Source organism: Pinus tabuliformis, chromosome 6 (genome assembly GCF_031772625.1).
Source record: "Pinus tabuliformis cultivar Carrire ecotype Pingquan chromosome 6, CPIR1, whole genome shotgun sequence".
NCBI lineage: Eukaryota > Viridiplantae > Streptophyta > Pinopsida > Pinales > Pinaceae > Pinus > Pinus tabuliformis.
This window is the reverse complement of record NC_142292.1, coordinates 1,443,869,425-1,443,887,629: the sequence shown is the minus strand read 5'-3', so window position 1 is coordinate 1,443,887,629 and position 18,205 is coordinate 1,443,869,425. Positions and strand designations below refer to the sequence as shown.

General features: G+C 35.8%; 1 protein-coding gene across 1 annotated transcript in view; it reads right to left on the bottom strand.

The window, feature by feature from the left end:
* Positions 1 to 2,481: 2,481 nt before the first annotated feature.
* Positions 2,482 to 18,205, bottom strand: part of LOC149264042 (cytochrome P450 704C1-like) — a 49,928-nt gene continuing 34,204 nt past the window's right edge. The window contains exons 2-6 of the mRNA XM_089394223.1: positions 3,950 to 4,165; positions 3,545 to 3,790; positions 3,168 to 3,371; positions 2,755 to 2,955; positions 2,482 to 2,610 (exon numbers count right to left, since the gene is read on the bottom strand). Of these exons, the coding sequence (XP_089250349.1) occupies positions 2,482 to 2,610; positions 2,755 to 2,955; positions 3,168 to 3,371; positions 3,545 to 3,790; positions 3,950 to 4,165 (996 nt within the window). The remainder of the gene's footprint in view (positions 2,611 to 2,754; positions 2,956 to 3,167; positions 3,372 to 3,544; positions 3,791 to 3,949; positions 4,166 to 18,205) is intronic.

Here is an 18,205-nt window from a genome sequence, read left to right as displayed (position 1 = left end):
GGTCCAAGCTTTGACATAATAGAGAGAACTTGGCGACTCTCCTCCTTGGATTTGTCAATTCCACAACCCTTGAGTTGCAACAATAGATCATTATATTTGGTGAAGAAATCTTGAATTCTGTCATAGTTCCGTGGATCCAATGATAGCAGCTCCACTTCGAGCAGATGTCCTTTCATCTCATCCTGTTTCCCGTAGAGCTCTTCAACCTTTTTCCAAATCTCATTGGGAGTATTGCAGGCAGATAGATGACACTGCAACTCTGGAGAGATGCACATGCATATGGATCCGTGGGCCTCATCCATACGGTTGAGGTACTTGGATTTCTCTATGGCTGAAGTGGGTTCCACTTCTGTAGCCATGGTAATCCTGTACAACCCTTTATGACGAAGGTATCGAGCCATTTGGTCCTTCCATTCATGATAGTTGTACGGTGTTAGGATCGATGCTTTGGGAAACTCCATTTTTCTGTCAATCTTCGATCTCCAAGCTGTAATACTTGCAAAATAAAGTACTGGTGCGCCTTTTATCTAGCAACCTGTGGGCTCTGATACCATGTAAATGTGTTAGAAAACCTGCACAGATGAATCTAGCTAGTAAAGGTTAAACACACAGCTTTGCAGAGCAAAAACATTAAAAGAAAATCGAAAGAAGAAAAGAATGATTCAATAGAAAATTATGTTACAATGTTCATGATATAGCATTACTGGGTGAAGATCCCAAGGTAATGACTATAGTGGTGATCAATGAGAAGACTCAACACCTACAACAAGTTCCGGAGATAACTAGTCAGTTGCGGAGTTAAAGAAGGAGCAAATCAAGGAGTAAATCATGCAAAAGGAATTTTGCATGCAATCCCATACTCTAACTAAAAGTCCGCATGTAGATGTGTAGTAGTTCCAACATGCAAAAGGAATCTTGCATGCAGTCACATGCTCTAACTAAGAGTCTGCATGTAGGTGTGTAGTAGTTCCAACACGGTAGTGGACTTTTTGGACCTGTGCGGATTAGGCGAACTAGCTTATCTAGGTGCGGCTAGTGGAGGTATTCTGCAGGCTGCACAGAATTCAGAGTTCGAGAGGGTTCTTGAATTTAACATTTGCAATAGTGTTAGTGTTAAGGTTGTTAACAAAGTGTTTGGTGAAATCTAGGAATATGGAAATATCCAAAGTGTCTCGCAAGAGTTGGATCGGGCAATGGAATGGAAGGTGGGGACCTGGATCATAAAAAAATTCCAATCTTTGTTTGATTTATCAAGTTTCTTTGTTTTATGGCCACAAAATTAGATGGAGTGGGAGAGCATTTATGAATCGGTATCCTTGTGGGTGGGATGAGCTTCTTTTGCAAAGGGATGTAATTGAAGATGGAAAAATGCCTTAGAGACTATGGAATTAAGAGGGATTCGACTCTCTCTATAGTGACATCTTTATTTGAAAGTGACTGTGGGGTAGGGCTTTTTCGACTTCAAAGCCTCTGTCCTTCAAAGAGACCCTCAAAACAAGACGTGTTCTCAGTAACCCTGAGCAACTCCTAGGGCATTCCAGGTGGATAAAACTGAGGAGATGCCCTCTATTGAAATTTATCATCTAGATTAGGAGGACTACCTTCAACTCTACAATGAATCAAGCCTCATTTGTCATTTCAATGGCTTATGGCCATGTTCAAAGGATCTATATTATTGGATTTGTACAACTTGGACTGAGGAGTATAAGGTCATCTTGTGCTCTAAAGATTTTTTATGGTGTTGTTGGAACCAGAAGATTACGAGAAGGCCCTAATTGGTGGGCTTGGTTATGGGGTAATTTCGACCTCTCTACAACAATCATTATGAAATGACCAAGTTGGGGTTGACTTCCAAATATGCCCGTCCATCTTTGCCACTTTTCAGTTTTTCATGGCATAGGAGATTCCTTGAGTCATTATTTTACCATAGATCCATCTTCAGGGAAGAGTGACCTATACACCTAGGAAATAATGTGTGGAAATTGGCATTAGCAAAGGGCCATCATATCAAATAAAATTAAAAATTGGTAATTATCATTGGACCAGATTATGAGAATATTGTATTTAGTACCATATTTGTCTTCAAACTAGCCATTTGTAGAATTCTTACCCTATGTCAAATTCTGTGGGTCATTATTTTCTATAGATCCATCTTGAGGGAAGAGTGACCTATACACCTACAAAATAATGTGTGGAAACCTGCCCAGATATCTTAAAAGAAACAAATTAATGTTCTTATTTGACGAGTAGTGAATTTATTGAAGTGTTGTTGGGTGCTTAGTATGTGTTCATATTCGTAGCCTCATGGCTCATTCATTCAAGATGATCATTGACATTTTGTTACGACTCAGTATAATAGATTCCTTCAATTCAATTCAATAATATATGAACCTGTTAAAACACCAAGCAGAAGTGTACACCAGATGAAAGCCTTCAGTGTGCACCGTGAGTTACTGTGATGAGAAACTTTGCTAGGCAATCTCATCTAAGCTTGACATGCAGATTTAACCCACTCTCAGCCATACCGAGTGTCAGCGAGAGATGATATCTCACTGGCATTCCTTCAACAGCTTCAAATTTGAAGAAACGTAAAAGCACAGCAGCGACAATCTTCATTTGCATATATGCAAAATCCTTACCGAGACAAATACGAGGTCCAGCCAGCCTGCAAGCAAAGCATACAGGTTAACGATTTCAATGCATTGTGAGAGGCCCTTTTCTGACATGTCAAGATAATTAATTAGATTTACTTACCTGAAATGCAGTAAATTTGAATGGTGATTGGGGCTGGAAGATCCCGTTGTGAAGCCATCTCTCAGGCCTGAACACCTCAGCATCACTACCCCAAAGGAATGTCATCCTTCCCATAGAGTAAGGGACATAGTAGACCCGATCACCTTTCATGACTTTGAATCCATCGGGAAGGATATCGTCCGAAGCTACTTCCTTTCCATCCTACATTAACACAAAATATTCATATTCAGTCAAAAGATTGTTGCCTGCAGAAAGAAACAAAAGTGTCTTACCATGGGAACAGGTGGATATAATCGTAAGGTCTACGATAAAGCTGCATGAAGATAGTGCATCTTGTTCAATTCTGTGTGTGTCAGACTTTGAGAAAACATAGTAATCGATTCTTCAGTGGTGACACATTCATTCTCCTTGACCACATCAAGAATTTCTTGAAGCAGTTTTGTTTCAACGCCCGGATTCTTGCAAAGCAAATGAAAGAACCAACAAAGGGCAACTGAAGTCGTATCCCGGCCAGCTAACACTAAACTCAGCAAAATATCTCGTAGATACTTGTCAGAATATTTCTCTGGTGGTTCCTCAGTTAAAACGATAAAACGAGACAGTAGATCTGGTTTCACCTGCAAATATATTTGAAGGACAAGTACAGAGAAACATGGTTTTGAGTTATACCAACGCTAGCAGACAGTAAAAATGTGAATAGACAAGTTCCAAATTAAGACCAAGGTTGTTGTGTATCTTCCCTTACATAGTTATTCTGTAGAGAAATTTCTTGTTTTCTTCGTTGAATGACCTTCGAGATAAAGTCGTCCAGCGTTTTAATGCTAGTCTTCAGGGTGGCCTCTGACAGAATATTGAAGTATCTTTTTAGCTTCCAAGTAGCACCAAAGAAACGAGGCAGAAGAGCAGTAATTGTGGTATCAAAAGAAATTGCAAAAGATGCCTCTTCTCCGATGTAATTGGTATTTGATGAGCTGTTGATATCCACCCCAAAGCCCAGTTTGCAGATGCCATCCATTGTTGCTCTCAGCAAGAGACCCTATTCACATTTATAAATAACAACTGTCAATTGCCGGTATTAACCTAAGAGAGAACAGCAAATGCAATTGGAATTATAAAACTTAATCCCAGCGTATGAACTATGTGAAGGACGCAATATGCCTGCATCTCTACTGTTTGGTTTGTGGACGCAATATGCCTGCATCTCTACTGTTTGGTTTGTTCTACAAGCTTCCAGTAGAGTTCTGGAAAGTTTCATTGTAGTCTCCCGAAAAACAACAGTGCTGAAAGCTTTCAACACTTTGGTGGAGAATCCGTGACTAGCTAATTTCCTCTGTTGTCTCCACAGCTCCCCATCAACGTTGAACATACTATCGCCGAGAAAGTCTTTGAAAAGTTCATGCATCGCCTTTCCCTGTAAAAAAAATTCAAAACAAAGAATATCACAACAACAATACTTAGAATACCTGAGCCAATCGTAGAGCAGAAAGCCAACCTTGACGTAATTTGCAAAATTAGAACTCAGGATGTGCTCCACGTTTGCACGATCGGTGGTAAAAACCCTGGTGAAGGTGTTGGGGATTTTTCTGGTAAAATCCCAAAAACAAATAAACTGAACACACATAGAGGCAATGCTCTGTTTTTCTCTCCACAGGATCTTTTGAATAGGGAAGCTTAAAAAAAAAATGACTGAGAACATACTATTACATACCCAGAAAACAATTTCTATTCATTAAATATAAATGCCTGATACATATTCATCCTCTTTTACTGAGAGGGATCCACCAAAAATATATTCGGCCAACAAATATTGTCTCCTCCTGAGAATTTACACTGCTGGGTAAAATTCTCTTTTTCTTTTACTGTTGTAAAACCCCTTTTACTTTTACGGGTGTAAAACTATTTTTACACATATTGCTGTAAAAATAATTTTACATATGCTTTCTCAAAAATATTATGTGCTCCACTTCGTTTGGACAATATATAAAAAAAACTTACATTTCAACCTGATTATTTTTATGTTGCACTGCTGTGCATTCACATTCACACTGATGTGTGAAAACCTATATTTTGCATTTGCAAGATGCTCCCCTGTTCTCAAGATGCTCCCCTGTTTACTCGCCCTGCTGTGCGTTCATTTCACTCTTTGCATTATACACTGGTATTCATTCTTTTTCATTAACACCTTCACTCTTGCACTGTTGTGCACACCTCAAGTCACTTTACAAAAATCAACACAGGTTCTTTGATGCAGTAAAAGCTTCATTTCAATCTTCGTTCTCTTTTTTTTATTCACCCGTGCGTGTGCTGAGTGGCTTCATTTCAGAATGGTGAACGCACGACAAAAAGCTTAACCTCTATAATGTATATGCAATACAATACAAATATAACTCGTAAAATGCATATTTACTATGCCCATACCTTTGGTATAAAAAAAATTTAATGTTTTACCAACCATTTACGAACCAGGTTTAAATTCCATTTAATTCTTTTGCAGATGGAACCCGCGGTCAACCAGACTTTAACTTTACTCCACGCAATGTCATTAATGCTGGCTCGAATGCAGGTTTCTCTGATGGACGACGGAGATTGATGATGACAATCGGACGGTGGACGGAGATTTCGGGAGGCATTTTTATGCTGAACTTTAGGCTCCGAAATGTCAGTTCTGCTGACGTATACAGAGGACCATGTGGCTGAGGATAATTGGATCGGGCTCGATTATACAGAAATTGCTTTCTGATCGAAAGCGGTCCGAAATTGATAGGTGGTTTTGCTGAGCGGTTTCGGGGTTGTACGTGCTTGCTGAGTCGGCTGCCATCGCTGTCCATGTTGCGTCCACGGTGCCTGCAGTTGGAAATAATATTCCAACACTCCCCTTTAATTTCAACTGCTGGGCATTCAATCATACCCAAACACTTCCTCACATAGAGGGATTCACCAACACTGCTGTTACAAAGACATCTTCCTCACATAGAGGGATTCACCAACTGCTGTTACAAAAACATCATCCTCACATAGAGGGATTCACTAAAATATTCCTCCTTACATAGAGGAATTCACCAACTGCTTCACATGCAGTTCCACAACCAATCAAAAGATTCTTCCTCTTAACAGAGGGATTCACCTGAGACTGTGCTGAAGAGCACCTTCCTCTTGACAGAGGGATTCACCATGACACTGTGCTGAAAAGCACCTTTCTCTTTAACAGAGGGTTTCACCAAGTGGCTGTGCTGAAAAGCACCTTCCTCTTTAACAAAGGGATTCACCAAGAAAACATTTCAACAGCAAAATATTACTCTGTCCCAACTTACAAATTTACACTGTTGTGTGTAAATATTTCTTACATTCACTGCTGTAAATAAAAATCCTCTTGCTTCATTCACCTTTTCACTGCTGTGTAAAAACACATTTCTTCATTCTCACTGCGGTGAGTTACACATTTACATTGCAATAAAAAAAACATTTGCTGCTGCATCATTTCCTTATGCATTGCTGTGCATGCCTCCTTTCTCATGCTGCCCCTGTTCTATGTTCTTCTACGCACTGGTGTGCGTTTTTCATTTCCTCACACTGCCGTGTGTTTTTTTTTATTTCCTCAGACCCAATACCTCATTCGCTCGCAGCTTGCTTCGCAACCAACAGCGATTACATTTTAACCTCTCTCCGTTATGTTTCACACTGTTGTGCGTTATAGTCTCCTTGCATCACTCAATCTTCATCTTCGTTCCCCTCTTCATTGCTGTGTGAAAAATTTCATTGCATTCTCAAACACTGGGCATTTACACTTTGCTGCGTTTTGCCCTCTTCTCATTACCACAAAAAAAATTTCACTCTGCACGCTGCTGCATGTTTTTCTTCCTTTTGTTTTCAGAAAGGACAATAACCAAAAAACTTCACTGCACTTACATTTCAACGCTGCCCCTTTTTCTTTTCCGCACTTCTGTGCATATTGCATTGCATATGTGATAAAAAACAAAGCAAAAATATTACATTTTTCAACACCGCTGCGTATTACATTTCAGAGGGATTAACAAAAAGATTTCATTTGCGCTCTGTTGCGCTGCAATACATCCTTCGCGCAATCTCCATGCCCTGCAGACTTTTCTTCTCTGCTTTTATGGCAGATTTAATTCCATATCTCTCCCCTATAAGAAGATCTTCATAATAGAATGATTGTTAATACAGTTCAGCAATAATGATCAATAATTACAGGCTCCCCCTTAATGTATGCATTGTTTTCTTTCAGCAAAGTTTTCTTAAAAGAAACTTAGATCAGCTAGAGAGCTCAAGGGACTTTCAGGCTGTATTTCCTTCCTTCTCCATACTTGTGTAACTTTCTTCTTTTGCATGGGTCTAGCTTGCGTAGGAGCCCATGTTAAGTTACAATCACGTGCCATATGCCCAATGTTATGACACTTGAAACATTCTACATTGTTCATGAATAAGATTTCATGATTTCTTCTTGTAAAATTGTTTCTTGGAGATTGTCGGAGACTACAACATCTATCTCTATGAAATGCTCTACAGTCTTTTGCCTTATGACCAAAGTTTGAGCAAGAATAACAATAACCAAAAAATGAACTTTGGTACCTGGGAGATGGAGGTTTCCTTGATGTACTTCTGAAGCCTTGCTGCCTTGAGATCCTTTGATGATAACCATTGCCTCTTACCTCTTTGACATCAGCTACATTTCTTCTTGGAGTTGGTTTTCTACTTGGAGTAGGATTTCTTCTATTGTAGCCTTGATCTTTCTCCTTGCCTTTGCTGGAACTAGGAGCATCACAATTTCTTTCTGGCTTCTTCACATCTCCTTTGCTTAAATCATTTTCATTCTTGTTTAAGGGTTCACCTACATACCCAAGTCCTGATTTATTAGATGGAGATCTGTGATAGCTGAGCATTTCATCCAAGGCTTGAGAGCCCTTTATGATTTTGTTCATCCCTTCAACCTTTTTCTTGAGGAGGACTATTTCTTCTTCCAATCTTTCACATTCATTATTTTTCTTTGCAAGTTGTTCCTCAGTTTCTTCTTTGCTACGAGTAGCTTCAGCTGCTACTATTTTAAGGGAGATGATATCTGACTTCATTTTGGAGATTTCTGCTTGACTGCTCTCCATTTTCTTTTCAGCTTCTTGTGCCTGCTTCCTGGCTTCTTGTATTTCAGACTTAAGGGAGGAGACCTCTGCCTTGTACCGTCCAATCTCTTCTACAAGCTTATTCACTCTCTTGTGCCTTTGTTCAAGTTGACTTGTCAAGACATCTTCCTGCTTCTTTGCTTTATTCAATTGATTTGTCATGGATATGACTTCTTCATGATGCTTCATCTTGCTTTCTTCAAGTTCCTTCTTAAGCTTGGCGAGCTCTTTATCCCTTTATTGTACTTGAAGTTTAATGAGGTCAACCTTCTCACATTCAGCTTCTATGATGGGTTCAGAATTTTCTTCTTCACTGATGGTCATGGTCAGTGCTCCCTTTGCATGAAGGTCATGAAGTCTGTCCCATATCTCCTTTGCTGATGAATATTTTCCTAGATTCTTCTTTACAGAACCAGGCAGTCCATCCAAGATTATTTTTGCTGCTTGTGCATTACACTCCTTGGATTCTCTATCCATATTGCTATCATCAATCATTGATTCCCAGATTTCAATCCCTTCAGACTGTAAGAAATCCCTCATTTTTATTTCTCATATATCAAAGTTCCCATCGAACCTTGGAGCCTAAAATAGAATGCTTTCAAATAGATTGTTTTCTATTTTAATAGAAGCGGGAGACACAACCTTAGGGGGTTTGGACACTTTCTTCCTTGACCTTGCCATTCTTAACTATGTTTAAAATACCTGACTGTGTTTTTAAAATGACTCACTGTTTCTTCAACAATAACTCAAAAGAAACTTTGAGGAATATCTGAATCCTTTGCTTGAGACTTCACTTTGCTGGAGAAGATTTACTGCTGCAACAGAACTCCTTTCTTCAGCTTCTTGAACACCTTCAAAGAGACTAAGCCTGCTCTGATACCACTATTGGGGATTTTTCTGGTAAAATCCCAAAAACAAATAAACTGAACACACACAGAGGCAATGCTATGTTTTTCTCTCCACAGGATCTTTTGCACAGGGAAGCTTTTTAAAAAAAAAATGATTGAGAACAGAGTATTACATACCCAGAAAAAGATTTCTATTCATTAAACATAAATGCCTGATACATATTCATCCTCTTTTACTGAGAGGGATTCACTAAAAATACATTCAGCCAACAAATATTTACTCTGTCTCCTCCTGAGAATTTACACTGCTGGGTAAAATTCTCTTTTTCTTTTATTGCTGTAAAACCCCTTTTACTTTTACGGGTGTAAAACTATTTTTACACATACTGCTGTAAAAATAATTTTACATATGCTTTCTCAAAAATATTATGTGCTCTACCTCGTTTGGACAATATATAAAAAAAAATTACATTTCAACCTGGTTATTTTATGTTGCACTGATGTGCATTCACATTCACACTGCTGTGTGAAAACCTATATTTTGCATTTGCAAGCTGCTCCCCTGTTCTCTTTACTCGCACTGCTGTGCGTTCATTTCACTCTTTGCATCATACACTGGTCTTCATTCTTTTTCATTAACACCTTCACTCTTGCACTGCTGTGCACACCTCAAGTCACTTTACAAAAATCAACACAGGTTCTTTGCTGCAGTAAAAGCTTCATTTCAATCTTCGTTCTCTTTTTTTTATTCACCCGTGCTTGTGCTGAGTGGCTTCATTTCAGAATGGTCAACGCACGACAAAAAGCATAACCTCTATAATGTATATGCAATACAATACAAATATAACTCGTAAAATGCATATTTATTATGCCCATACCTCCGGTATAAAAAAAATTTAATGTTCTACCAACCATTTACAAACCAGGTTTAAATTCCATTTAATTCTTTTGCAGACGGAACCGGCGGTCAACCAAACTTTAACTTTACTCCATGCAATGTCATTAATGCTGGCTCGAATGTAGGTTTCTCTGATGGACGGCAGAGATTGATGATGACAATCGGACGGTGGACGGAGATTTCGGGAGGCATTTTTATGCTGAACTTTAGGCTCCGAAATGTCAGTTCTACTGATGTATACAGAGGACCACGTGGCTGAGGAGAATTGGATCGGGCTCGATTATACGGAAACTGCTTTCTGATCGAAAGCGGTCCAAAATTGATAGGTGGTTTTGCAAAGCGATTTCGGGGTTGTACGTGCTTGCTGAGTCGGCTGCCATCGCTGTCCATGTTGCGTCCACGGTGCCTGCAGTTGGAATTAATATTCCAACAGAAGGTAGGGAAAGCTATTTTGTATGTTTTGTGGCGTTTGTGATGATGAAGAAGAAAGTCAGAGAGGTGTTCAAAATTGATCATCAAAACAACCATCGTTGCAGATAGAGGTGGACATAATCCATGCTGCGCTTCATTTTGGAAAACATAATTACTAAGAGAGCGAGTGTTAGAGTTGCTCCTACATACTCCATGCTCAATGCCATTGCTCTATTGAACGATTCATATGAAACGAAATTGCCATATATATATACGGTGCCACTTAAACATCCAAAGGCATCAAACTCTGGTATCAGCCGAGTACCTAGTACCTACCACTAATATACAGTGTTATTAACCAATTAATAAATTTGTATATATTTGTATATATTACTTGGGGAGTTGAACGAATGACTTCATATGGCATCTAATTTTAAAGTTTTAATAAAATTGTGCTCCCTCGTTAGTAAATTCAAAATTCAAATTATCTCAAATCAGTATAACATCATGTCAGTCTCATTTTGGAAAACATAATTACTAAGAAAGCGAGTGTTAGAGTTGCTCTTACATACTCCATGCTCAATGCCATTGCTCTATTGAACGATTCATATGAAACGAAATTGATATATATATATATATATATATATATATATATATATATATATATATAGTGCCACTTAAACATGCAAGGACATAATCCTAATCCATCCCTGTGCTTCATTTTAGAAAATATAATTACTAAGAGAGCCGAGTGTTAGTGTTGCTGCTACATACTCCATGCTCAATGCCATTGCTCTATTGAACATTGATAACCAAAGGCATGGAGCACTCGTTAATACCAAGTTGATATGGGGAGACTCACATCATAGGTGATATTATGAAAATTGGGGAGAGTGACATCATAGGTGGTGATATACTAATTTGAGGCATGGAACCCTCGTTAATAACAAGTTGATGCGGGGAGACTGACAACGTAGGTAGGTCGTATTACGCAAATTGGGGAGAGTGACATTATAGGTGATGTTATACTAGATATGCGTGTTGCAGTTTAATGAGCTGGAAGAATTGTTTAGAAAGTTATGGAAATTCTGGTCATATTTAAAGAAAATCTGATAAGGATTTTTGTAAATCCAAGTTAGAGTTGTTAGAGTTGTTAAACTTCAAAATTTTAGGTGTCTTAGACGTTTTTGATGGTGCTAAATCCATTTCTACCATCAAAAACAATTTTTTTACCCGGATCCCAACCACTTTTAGCTGTCTGAACAATTCCTCCACTTCCATAGACTACTCCTAATATAATTAGTATAAATATATTTTAATTTTGAATAAATAAAATCTTATGAAAACATTAAGATTGAAATATACAAATTTTTAATACAAATATTATTATTTTAAATTTAATCTATTAATATTAAAAATACACCTTTAACTCCATTATAAGTATATCACTTGTTAAGGTAATCACTTGGTAGCCTGTTTATTAATATTAAAAATACACATTTAACTCCACTTATTTATTAATATTAAAAATACATTTAATTCCATTATAGATATCGTTTGTTAATGTCAACGCACGTAACTATGAATACATAAAACACACCACGAATGGACATAATATATTAGGCCAGTAGAGTAACAATGTAATTTTCATTAATATAATTAAAAATTAAAATTAAAATAATGAAAATATAAATATAAAAGTTGATAGAGTATATTATTAAGTCATTTTATGATGTGAAGGGTAATTTTTTGAATAAAAGTCTATTCATGTTAAGGGTTAGTGTGGCCAGGGGAGATTTTGATAATTTAGATATTCATGGGTTGGAATTTCCCAAGCCAAAAGTTAGACAACTTTATAAACAAAAATGAAGAAATATACATAATATTAAACACATATCAAATAAGTCATTTTTAACTATAAAAATACAATTATAAATTAGAGTAATAAAGAACAAATAAATGAGGTGTCATTTATTTTGGTAAAAGATATGCTTTAAAATTTATTATTATTGTGAAAAGTGTATTTATTTTAAAATATTAATTTTAGAATTTTAATTTAATCATCAATAATTATTAGGTGGATAGTAAGATTTAAACTCTATATAATGTCTCAAACATTAATTGTAGCATACACATATAAAAAATTAAAATATATCTCTAAAGTAATTATGTTATTTTCATTCTAATTAAGTTAATTAATTAAATAAAAATCTTATATAAACAAGTGTCATTTAAAGTGAGTTAGGAAAGTCATATTGATAAACCATGGCATTATAATAAACCATATTTACAAATAAACAATCTCTAGAGTAAAATGGAAGCATTTGGATCCTCGTATAAGAGTCATTTAAAGTAAGTTTAGCATGTATTATTAATAAACTATGATATTGTAATAAAATATATTTAGAAATGCAAAATCTCTAAAATAAAAACGAAACATTTTGATCATAGATTAATATTTATAAACATTCTACTAACCATTTAATTTATATAATTAAATTAATATATATATTTAAAAAAAAAAAAAAAACATTAATTCATTCTTTAACTTTTTCATTAACATGTAACATTTTTTCTTATTTTTATTTAAAAATAAGTTTGTCCACATTTAAAAAAACAAAGCTTTGGTTTCGACTTCACAACAAAACACAATGAGAGAGATAGAATTTCTTCATTAATGAAATGTTCACTTTTGATAAAATACAATATTTCCTTAACTTAATTTCTTTTATTTTTATTTTTTTATTAAAGTAAAATGGAAAGTATATTTTTTTTAATGAAAACTTAAGTGATATTTATTCTCGATGTTGTTGTAACATATTTGGTTTTGATAAGTTAATTTTTGTTTTTAAAAGAATGTATAAAAAACAATCGAATAAAAATAAGAAAATGCAATAAAAAAAATGATAAAGGAACCCTATGAAAAGAAAAAATAATTGTATGGTGAGAAAATTTAAATGTCAATAGAAAAGATAATATTTGCATTAGAAATAAACTAGGTTTTTGTGTGTAGCGTGTTTAAAATGTCACAACTTGATATCTTGGTTTGAATAATATAGTTTAGCCATGATCAAATCATTTAAATTTTTGTCTCTAGATTAGTGAATAAGTTCACCAAATTATTTAATCTTGGTGGAACATGATTAGATAGGATAGAATAGGAAGAAAAATTGACCAAATACACTCAAAACTTGGTCAAATGCAAAATATGTACTAGAGTAGGATTTAAAATACAATTAGGAAAAATAAAATGGTCGCTAGATCAAATGCGCTAATTCATAGATTAAGTTTTCTTTAATTAGGAGTTAATTACCTTTTAAAGCCGATAAATTTTATAATAAAGTTATGTAATGTTTTAGCTTGAATTCAAGTGGCTTTGTTTCGACGGTGATCTCCTCCCCACCTAGATCAATAGCAGGGAAGTCATTTCGCACCCCCTTCCACCGTTTCATGTTAACGGAAGGGGGGGGGGTGTCCAAAAAGTGGTATTCATTTCGGCGGGCCCATTGCAACGTGTCATCCCCTCGTAACTTCGCACCCCCCCATGCTCAATACCACTACCCACTACCCCCCTCCAAAATTTGTTGATCTCGATCATATCATACGTCATCCCGCCAATGGTTATCACCACTTCCCATGCCTTCCTTCCGCTAATAATTTTCTCCCACGTGTCCATACCCATTCCTACATGTCCGTTACACTCATACTCATTCCTCCTACCCATTACCCACCTCTCGTTGTCCATTAATGCACACCAATCTTTTTTGGTAACAGTTTGATCTTAAGGATAATCCACTTCTTTGCTATAAATAAACCCTCTATCCCTTTCACGCGATTTTCTTGATTTCATCACCATTGTTTGAATTACAAGTTTTCAAGCTCAGCTTTGGTTAATTTCTGTTACAGACTGTGTTTGCTTCTTCGAGCATAACCGAACTGACCATTGTCTATAGAGACTACTCTTTGTTCAGGTATCCATACTGTCATCATTTTGTTACTCTTTTTCTCCATTTTATTAGAATATGGCACCAAAAAGAAAGGACTAGCCCTCTGGTAGCAAAACCCCGACTCAGGAAAATCCCAGAACCCTTGATACCCTAGACCTTGACCATATCCCCTTAGCAGACCAGTTTTTTAAGATCACTGACATAGAGTGTGAATTCGATATGTTCGAATTACACCATTGGTTAAAACAAACTTACCAGGATTCAGAGGATGAAATTAATCTATGGGAATCCCTATTGCCCATGTTCATGTTCCCTCAAACTCACTCATTCCCTGATTTAGTTATGTGGTGTCAGGCTAGGTATAATCCCCTTCAAAGAACTATTGTAGCTCACAATGGAGACATTCTGATCTCTATCACACCTGAAACCATAAACAAAATGTTGCTAATTCCTGAGAATGACTCCCTTAGCCATTTCTCTATTGTTGTCCTCATGGATTTATACCATAAACTTACATTCCCCCAAAGAGCTCAAATTTTTAAAATCTTTCTTCCAGAAGATGTTGAACTTCCCAAAAAGAGTCCTCCATATACAACATCTATGTTTCTAGAGAGAGCTAAACATATCATTTCCCTATTTTCTTACCTGTTAGGTGACCACATAGACTAATGGGTAGATGAACCTATTCTAGGTTATCTGTCCATCTTCTTTGAAGACCACAAGCCATCATTCATGTATAATTACAGTCAATTTCTAGTTGAAAATATGCATGAACAAATAATGAAGATCACAACTGAAGGTATGTTCAAATACTCTTCTGTATTGGTCCATATGTTCCTTTTTCAACAAGGATACATGCTACCAATAACTTTACACAAGCGGGATGATAAAAAAATCAATCAATCAGTTACACAGTGGACCTCATTGGTCAGAAGAAACTCAATTGAGTTTAAATTTTCATATTTTATCGACTGTTTTATTCATCCAGTTACACAAACTCTTAACAGCCAGAGTGAACCAAGAATTAGTTTTGAGATAAAAAGGGTCTTGCACTTGAGTGACCAAACCAAAACTGGAGACTGTTATCTTCACCAGAATTATATAGAGATAAGGGTATATGGTTGTGAGCTAGCTCCTTATAACATGCCTAAATATGTTCCAATGAGAATTTTCTCTCTGGAATATATAAGGAAAATGAATAACATGGATGAGCTTCATTTTGTTTCATGTAAGAGGAAATCTCAGTTTAAGATCAAGTCCCAACTGGGATATTTTATATGTAATACCAGAGTAGCAGGAATTGAAGCAGATTCAATTCTCAAGCAGATGGGATTCCAACCAAGTTTTACCTGGTCTATTTATATGTAATACTAAAGGACATCATCAAGAAAAGATTGCAAACATCACAGCTCTAAGGAATCAGCTCAAATTTCTTTCTATAGAGGAGTCTCAAACAAAGGAGATAGAATAAAGTGAGCAACATAAAGAAGAAATGCTCAAACTAATCATTGAGGAGAATATACAAATAAAGAATATGGAGGAGCAGATAGAAATCTTTCTCAAAGAAAAGGAAGATTCTACACAAGTGGCCATAGCTTCAATCACAGCGATACCAATCATAGTGGCAGGGAAAAAAAGGGAATTAATATCAACAACAACAGAGTCTACATCAACAACAGGTGATCTAAATAAAGCCATACAAGAATTGTCTCTCTAGAGATAGGAAAATGAAAACCTTCAGCAAAAATTCAAAAATTTGGTGGCACAAAAAATAAAGATTGAGACCCTTTAGGTAGAAGAGATGCAGAAGACCCACAGACTAACCAGGAAGATTCAAGAGTTGGAAAATGAGTCACTAATGGATCAGACCTTGGTCCAAGCTAATAAAAACGATTGGCAGATATAGGTCAAGCTATAACTAAAGTTTGGCCCTCCATACAAATTATTTTTGAATAGGAAGAGCTTATTACTAGATGCCAGACAACTATTGAAGAGGTCAGAGAAACACTTAAACAAAAAACAGAGGAGGCCACAAATATGATTAAAGTGATGAATTCAAAACCCAAAGCTGAATTAGAAGAGATTCAAATTGCAGAGAGAACAAAAAGCATTTTGTAGATTAAGAAACTTTTGCAGAAGAAGAATCATATGACTCAGTTGGAAAAAAAGTGCCAGACTTTGAGAACTGTGGTCCAAAGATTTCATTTTAAGTTCAAATTTCTTAATCAAAGAGGATTGCTGGTACTCGTAGCATCAAATGATAGATTGATTAGTTTGGAGGAATATTGCCAAAATCTTTATACCATTGCAACTGATAGAGCTAAATTTGCAGGTATCAAAGGTCATCTTACAGGGAAGGATTTCTGAGAGGCTTTAAATTTTGATTTAATGATCAAGCATGAAATTCAACATATCTTTGTCAATAAGCCTACTTTTTAAAAGTATACCGAGGTGGGTGAGGTCTATAGAAAGTTAATTAATCTTTCTATCCCAAGTGAAGATAGATGGGATCACTTGTGTGAAATCATTGAGTAAATTTCACCACCAACTGACAGACAGCAAGGCAACACATTTTGGGGCTAGATCATCAACAACTTGCTTGAAGACAGTGCCAACAGCTCAACAGTTTTTGGATGCCTATATTTGTGTACACTATTTTTTTGATTTCTTAAAGAAGTTCTAGAAAATCAAGTGCTTTTGTATAAATAACTCCTCATTCGAGTTATTAGGGGTTGAACTCTTGGGTGAGCCTTCCAAAGAAGAATTGTTATCAAACTGGAGATTTCCTTCGAATTAATGAAAGGATTCTGGATTTGCCTCAAATAGTTTGTCTACTTGTGAGTCTTTCTCATGTTTTCATTTAATTATGTTATTCTTTATGTGTTTAAGTTTAATGGAGAACCTTGGGTAGGATTAAACTGAATATCAATCTATCTTAAATCCCCAGTCAAGTTGCAATCAATATCAGAGATTAGCATATAAAACTGTTTCTTATTATAAACTCCTCTACATTTATAAATTGTCACACCCATCTTCATAGAATTAAATACATTTTGTTTTGGATGTAAACATTGTTTACATGCAATCAGTCTTATAATTAGCTAAATACTCAGTTTGAATATTTAGTCAGTTATAATCTTTCTCAAATCTGTTATTCATTCAATTAAAAATTAATTAATTGTTTAGAGACAAACAAACAACCCCTTTCATTATATTCAAGATTTTTAAAGTTTAAGCACTTGTCTTTAACTTTTCATAACATTGATTATCCAAAAAAAACTTAAAAGAACAAAACATTTTAGATGCTCTCGCATGATTAATTTACCTATAATTATCTCAGAGGACAACATCATATTAGAAACATTGTCGGGGATTGAAAATTGAAGTATTCTTCCCTGGGACAACGATAAAACTTTTCCTTTAAGGTGAATAAGGGAATAGTAGGTTAAAATATTTCACCTGGCGACTTCACAAACCCAAACTGGTTCCTTCAAGACATACCAGGTCTCATTCTGACTTTGAAATTGTCTCTCCATTATCTGATCTAGAGAGACTGGTAAGAAAAGCCTCCTTAAGAAGGAGACTTGAGGCTTCTACCTCTTCTTCCTTGCCCTTACAACCTAAAGATATTTCAGCTTCTCATCCCTTTAGGTTTGTACCATGTCCATTAAATTTGACTGACTTAACACTTAGGGTTTTAGAATTACTATCCAAAAGAGTTGATCTACAGTCATCTCTTTTAGTCCATTCATTGGAATCATATAAAATACCTTAAATACTTTCAGATTCACCCACGTCAGAAGAAGAATTGGATGTACATTTACCTAAGTTAAAACCTACTGATTTTATCTTCCCCACTCATTATACATTTCCATCCACTTTTGCTCAACGTGAGGAAATTTTTTTCTGTATATTCGAATCCTTTGTTTGAAAATAAAGAAGAAGTTGAAACATAAGTTTAGAATTTAGTTATCAAAACACCTTTTAAAACTATTAGAGATCCTCCACCCATTTTTCCTCCTCCTCCTACTTTTACACCTCCATCTTCAACTACAACTTCATTATCCTCTACCTCATCATCTACCACATATTCTTCTGATTCATATTCATCTTCAAATATGGATTCTTTTCGATCTATCATTAAATCTAGGTATGCTGCTTTACATCTTTTTAATATACTCAATAATTTTCTTGATGGGTATTTAAAACACC